The 6,972-nt window shown below is 31.6% G+C and overlaps 1 protein-coding gene and 1 long non-coding RNA gene across 4 annotated transcripts in view; one reads left to right on the top strand and one right to left on the bottom strand.

Annotated features, from left to right (window-relative positions):
* Nucleotides 1–6,499, bottom strand: part of rbm24a (RNA binding motif protein 24a) — a 35,857-nt gene extending 29,358 nt beyond the window's left edge. For 2 of the 3 annotated variants that reach the window (XR_015515837.2, XR_015945188.1), the window contains exon 1: nt 6,125–6,499. Coding sequence is in view for 1 of the 3 variants with exons in the window: in NM_212865.1 (NP_998030.1) it covers nt 6,125–6,292 (168 nt within the window). In the remaining 2 variants the exon portion in view is untranslated. 3 annotated transcript variants of the gene reach the window in all.
* On the top strand, nt 4,389–6,507 carry LOC148679870 (uncharacterized). The gene is made up of 3 exons (XR_015945514.1): nt 4,389–4,640; nt 4,936–5,085; nt 5,501–6,507. It is a non-coding gene; the product is annotated as an uncharacterized LOC148679870 (long non-coding RNA).
* Nucleotides 6,508–6,972: the final 465 nt, after the last annotated feature.

Here is a 6,972-nt window from a genome sequence, read left to right as displayed (position 1 = left end):
ATGGCTGTGATTGATTGATTTCTAGACGTTAAAAACAACACAACACAACAACAAAAACACAAGTTGTGTTTGTCCATTATTGACCCAGCACTAGATTAGAACAACCCAGCATTTCTTTAATGTACAAGTTTCTTTAGCTGTTGAACACAATAGGACATATTTGAAAAACACAATGCTGGGTTGTTTTAACCCATTTGTTGGGTCAAACATGGACAAACTCAATGATGGGTTAATTTTTGATTTAGTAATTGTACAAGTGTTTTAATTATTAATTTATCTTAATAATTTTTTAGCAATTGGGTTTATCCATTAATGATCCAGCATTGGGTTACAACAACCCAGCATTTTTTTAATGTACGAGTTTCTTTTTGCTGTTGAACACAATAGGACATATTTGACAAAACAATGCTTGGATGTTTTAACCCAATTAATAGGTCAAACATAGACAAACCCATTGATTGCTCAGTTTTTAGACTTTTTTTTATTACATTTATTTTTATTACATTTTTCAGCAGTTGTGTTTGTCCATTATTGACCCAGCACTAGATTACAACAACCCAGCATTTGCTTCTTTTAGCTGTTGAACACAATAGGACATATTAGGGGAAAAAAAATAATAATGCTGGGTTGTTTTAACCCATTTGTTGGGTCAAAAAAAATGGACAAACCCAATGCTGGGTTCACGTTTTGATTTAGTAATTGTGCAAGTGTTTTAATTATTATTTTATTTTAATCACATTTTTTTAGCAATTGGGTTTATCCATTATTGATCCAGCATTGGGTTACAACAACCCAGCATTATTTATTTATTTATTTTTTTTTTGAGTGTGAGAGTTTCTTTTCTTTTTGTTACAACACAAAAGAAGATATTTTGAAGAATGTTATCCTCTAAAAACAATGCTGTGTTTTTGTAACCCAACGCTGGGTCAAACATAGACAAACCCATTGATTGCTCAGTTTTTAGAGGTTTTTTTTAATTAAATTTATTTTTTATTACATTTTTCAGCAGTTGGTTTTGTCCATTATTGACCCAGCACTAGATTACAACAACCCAGCATTTGCTTCTTTTTGCTGTTGAACACAATAGGACATATTTGGAAAAAAAAAACAATGCTGGGTTGTTTTTACCCATTTGTTGGGTCAAACATGGACAAACCCAATGATGGGTTCCCTTTTTGATTTAGTAATTGTGCAAGTGTTTTAATTATTAATTTATTTTAATTAAATTTTTTCAGCAGTTGTGTTTGCATTTACATTTACATTTAGTCATTTAGCAGACGCTTTTATCCAAAGCGACTTACAAATGAGGACAAGGAAGCAATTTACACAACTATAAGAGCAACAATGTTTGTCCATTAATGATCCAGCACAGGGTTACAACAACCCAGCATTATTTTAATGTATGAGTATTTTTTTTTGCTGTTGAACACAATAGGACATATTTGGAAAAAACAACAACAAAAAAAAACACAATGCTGGGTTGTTTTAACCCATTTGTTGGGTCAAACATGGACAAACCCAATGATAGGTTCACTTTTTGATTTAGTAATTGTACAAGTGTTTTAATTATTAATTTATTTTAATCACATTTTTTCAGCAGTTGCGCAATAGGAGATATTTTGAAGAATGTTACCCTCTAAAAACAATGCTGTGTTTTTGTAACCCAACGCTGGGTCAAACATAGACACACCCATTGATTGCTCAGTTTTTAGAGTTTTTTTTTTTAATTAAATTTATTTTTTTATTACATTTTTCAGCAGTTGTGTTTGTCCATTATTGACCCACCACTAGATTACAACAACCCAGCATTTCTTTAATGTACAAGTTTCTTTTTGCTGTTGAACACAATAGGACATATTTGAAAAAAAACAAACAATGCTGGGTAGTTTTAACCCATTTGTTGGGTCAAACATGGACAAACCCAATGATGGGTTCACTTTTTGATTTAGTAATTGTGCAAGTGTTTTAATTATTAATTTATTTAAATTAATTTTTTTCAGCAGTTGTGTTTGTCCATTATTGATCCAGCATTTGGGTTACATCAACCCAGCATTTTTTTAATGTACGACTTTTTTTTTTTGCTAATGAACACAATAGGACATATTTGGGGGGGGGAAAAAACAATGCTGGGTTGTTTTAACCCATTTGTTGGGTCAAACATGGACAAACCCAATGATAGGTTCACTTATTGATTTAGTAATTGTACAAGTGTTTTAATTATTAATTTATTTTAATCACATTTTTTCAGCAGTTGCGTTTTCCACTATTGACCCAGTATTGGGTTACAACAACCCAGCATTATTTTATTTTATTTTTTTTTTGAGTGTGTGTTTCTTCTTTTTTTTTTTTTTACAACACAATAAGAGATATTTTGAAGAATGTTACCCTCTAAAAACAATGCTGTGTTTTTGTAACCCAACATTGGTTTAAACATGGACACACCCAGTGATTGCTCAGTTTTTAGATTTCTTTTTTATTAAATTTATTTTAAATACATTTTTCAGCAGTTGTGTTTGTCCATTATTGACCCAGCACTAGATTACAACAACCCAGCATTTCTTTAATGTACAAGTTTCTTTTAGCTGTTGAACACAATAGGACATATTTGGAAAAAAACAACAACAAAAAAACAATGCTGGGATGTTTGAACCCATTTGTTGGGTCAAAAAATTGACAAATCTAATGATGGGTTTATTTTTTAATTTTGTAATTGTGCAAGTGTTTTAATTATTAATTTTACTTTGATTAAAAATATTTCAACAGCTGGGTTTGTCTATTATTGACCCGGCGTTAAGTAACAACAACCCAGCAGGTTTCTTTGTTTCTGTTACAAGAGTTGGGTCAGATATGAACCCAATAATTGATGCATTTTTATATTTTATTAAATTGTAAAAAAAAAAAAAAAAATGTAAATCACGTTCTTTATTATATTTATCAACAGTTAGGGTTGTCCATTATTGGCCCAGCTTTGGTTTACAACAACCCAAGCACTGTTTATAATGTATAATTGTTTTTGCTAAAACACAATCGAAGATATTTTGAAGAATGTTTCACTCTAAAAACAATGCTGGGTTGATTTAACCTAAAGTTGGCTCAAACATGAACAAACCCAGCTGTTGGGTTAAAAAGTGTTGTTATAATTTAATTGAAAAAATCAACCCAATGTTGAGTTCCTCCATATTCGAGTTTGTAACAAGAAGCCACTGACATCCATAATAGGAAAAACAATCACCATGGAAGTCGATGGTTAACATTTTTCAAAATATCTTCTTTTGGATCTCCAACAGGTTTGCATTATGTGATAGGCGAGATTCATTTTTGGATGAAATATCATTATAAGCACATGCCCTCCGTCCCAAATAAGACATTAAACACTAAATAGTGTGTATTCAAGAAGTAAAAATCATTAAACACAGAGGTCAGTGCAGCTTTATTTTGGATATCTCCATGATGTTGTGAAATCCGCTTGGGTGTCTTTAACTTCTGCTGTCAAAACTTTACAAGTCGGCTTGTTTACTCAGCCACTGAAGGACTCTTATCAGGGAGCTTCTAGTCAAACTCCACAGCTGAGCCAACAAGGGTCTGTTTTAGTCTTCAGTTCAGTGCCATGAGATCAGTGATATTCTTAATAGCAACATGCAGACTGAATTTAAATAGTGTTTTAGATTTAAAGACATCCAAAAATGATCATTCACATGTGGATCCTAATATGATCTGTGAAAGAGTTGACAGTCTCTGTTCACTTCAATACTTTAGTATGTTATTAAAGTACAGACTTAAATATCTGTCAGTAAATATGAAGTAAACACTCTAAAACAATGCTGGGTTCTGTTAAACCAACGCTGGGTTGAAGTTAATTAATTATTTATTTTTTCTATATATATATATATATATATATATATATATATATATATATATATATATATATATATATATATATATATATATATATATATATATATATATCAAAGGTAGAATTTGTCCATATAACCTGCCGTTGGATTAATACAGAACATTTTATTAAAGTGAAATGACTTCAGATATTAAGTCTTGCTTTCTGAAAAACATAAGTAAGATTATGCAAGACTCATTTTATTCCTTCCTTTTGTAAAATTAGTTACAACTAATAATACTAAATCAATAAAGAATAATAAACAATCCTAATTTCTTAAGTTATTTTGCTTCATTTAAATTTCTCTTGATTTTAGAATGCTTAAATATATGTTATTCAGATGAAAGGACAAACTTTGAAGTGCACGAGGATTAAATCAATCTAAACTAATACAAAATTGAACAATAGTGGGATATGTCAATCCAGTGTAGGGAGAAACCCAATGTTGTTGTTGTTATTTTTTTTTTATTAAATGTAAATACATTTTTTAAAACCCAAATCTTAGATTTTTTCGAGTAATATAACTTTAGATATTGTTGTTTTCTGAAAAATATAAGCGAGTTTATGCTTTAAAAAGGGATAAATAAAAATGAGTCTTGTTTTAAGTCAATTCATCATACAACAATACTTATTTTAAGTCATTTTAAGTCATTCAGCTTCTCAAGTAAATGTTGGATTTTTTTAGAGTGAATTTACTTCAGATATTCTTGTTTTCTGACAAATATAAGTGAGTTCATGCTTAAAACAAGCTTCATTTTTATTTAAAATCAGTTCCTCATAAAGCAATACTTATTTCTTAAGTCATTTTAACTCATTTAGCTGCGAGTTGGATTTTTTTTTTCAATTTGGATTTTAAAGTGAATTTAAATCAGATTTTCTTGTTTTGACATATTAGCGAGTTCATGCTTAAAACCAGACTTTTTTTTTTACTCATTTTGTAAAATCAGTTTAGCACACAACAATACTTATTTTAAGCCATTTAAGTCATTTTAAGTCATTTAGCTACAAGTAAATGTTGGATTTTTTGCAATTTGGATTTTTAGACTATTTTTCATTACATGCTATTTTAAATAAGTCTTTTCATAGGACAATACTTATTTTTAAGACATCAAGTCATGTTGGATTTTAATTTTAATTTTTATAATGAATTACTTCAGATATTTTCTAATTTCTTAAATCATTGTGCGTCTCAAGTAAATGTTTAAAGTTCAAATTTTAGAGTGAATTCAACTCAGATATTCCTGTTTTCAGAGTTTATGCTGAAAACAAGACTCTTTTTGAATAAAATACTAATTTCTTATGTTGTTTTAAGTCATTTTGCTTCTAAAGTAAATTTTGGATATTTTTTATTTTGATTGAAAGAGTGAAATTACTTCAGATATAATTCTTTTCTGCCAAATATGCATTGACTTATGCTTAAAACCAGACTATTTTTCATTTCATGCCATTTTAAATAAGTTTTTTTTATAAGACAATGCTTATTTTTAAGACATCAAGTCATTTAGCTTAAAATAAATGTTGGATTTTTTTCCATTTGAATTTTTTTTATAGTGAATTACTTAAGAAATTAGAAAAACAGGAATATCTGAAGTCATTGTGCTTCTCAAGTAAATGTTTAGAGTTTTAGAGTGAATTCACCTCAGATATTCCCTTTTTTTTAAGAGTTTATGCTAAAAACAAGACTTTTTTTGAATAAAATACTAATTTCTTTTGTTGTTTTAAGTAATTTTGCTTATCAAGTAAATGTTGGATATTTTTATTTTGATTGATAGAGTGAAATTACTTCAGATATTCTCATTTTCTGACAAATATAATGTGCTTATACTTAAAGCAAGCTTCATTTTTTAACTAAAATAAGTTTTTCATGAACAAAAGCTTATTTCCTAAGTCATAGGTATATCTATCCTGCTTCTAAAATGTTTAAATGGGTGTTATTGGGGAGGAAAATAGACAAGTTATGAAGTGCATGAGGATTAAATAAACTTTCACTTTAATTTGGGCTCTGCTTTTCACAGCATAGGTTTCAATATTGCTCAGAAAAAGCAATAAGGCACGTAACATACTATAAGTACAACAGTTTAAAACTATTTAAGAAGTAAACAAAGCGTCGAGCACGCGCGCGCACACACTGCGTTTGCTTATAAAACACTGGAGTTGCCATTTAAATGTGTTGTGTCACGCTGTCACACAGACTTCTCAAAGTTTACACAACTCCACAAGAGGAATACTTACAAATCCATAACCCCTGGACTTTCCAGTCTGTCTGTCGGTAATCACCACAGCTTCTTCAATCTCCCCAAACACTTCAAAATATTTCCTCAGGCTGGAATCCGTCGTATGATACGGAAGACCGCCGACAAATATCTTGGTGTAAGTGGTGTCCTTTTGCGTGGTATGCATCCTCACGAAACGCTCAAGTGCAAAAACAAATAATAATAAAAATGATAGTGCAATTTAGGCTTGACAGTGACCGCGCCACTCTTTTAAAATACTCTAAAATATGGGTTTGCTGTCAGAGGTAGATTAATGCGGTGAATAAAGTGGAGCGGATTGAGCCAAGGATCATCAGGTGGGTCGAGCTCCTCTTTCCAGACTGACGTGACTTCTGAAAAGTGCGTGTGACCCATTCCTAAAAGCGGCCGGTGAAGCCACGCCCAGCTGGCAGAGGGGGCGTGTTAGGCGCGCTGGCCACGCCCATCACACGCGCTCAACAACAGCTGGACGGCGCACAACGGGCATCTGAGAGCCTTTGTTCGGGGACTGGAGACATTTCATACAGTTGTTCTTTCAGTGTGTGTGTGTGTGTGTGTGTGTGTGTGTGTGTGTGTGACAGAGTAAAAAAAAAACAGTGTGGCACAATGTCGGGTATTTTCTGACTGTATCTCTTATGGAAAGCAGGAATAAAGCTAATAATGGTTTCACACACACACACACACACACACACACAGAGAGAGAGACACACACAAACAGAGACACACACTTGCACACACAGACACAAACACACGCACACATTTATACAGACAGAGAGAGAGACAAACACAGGCACACACACACACACGCACACACTGATAGAGAGACAC

This window comes from Danio rerio, chromosome 19 (genome assembly GCF_052040795.2).
Source record: "Danio rerio strain M-AB ecotype USA chromosome 19, GRCz13ab, whole genome shotgun sequence".
Lineage (NCBI taxonomy): Eukaryota > Metazoa > Chordata > Actinopteri > Cypriniformes > Danionidae > Danio > Danio rerio.
Note: the sequence above shows the minus strand (reverse complement) of the source record. Positions and strands in the feature narration are given on the sequence as shown.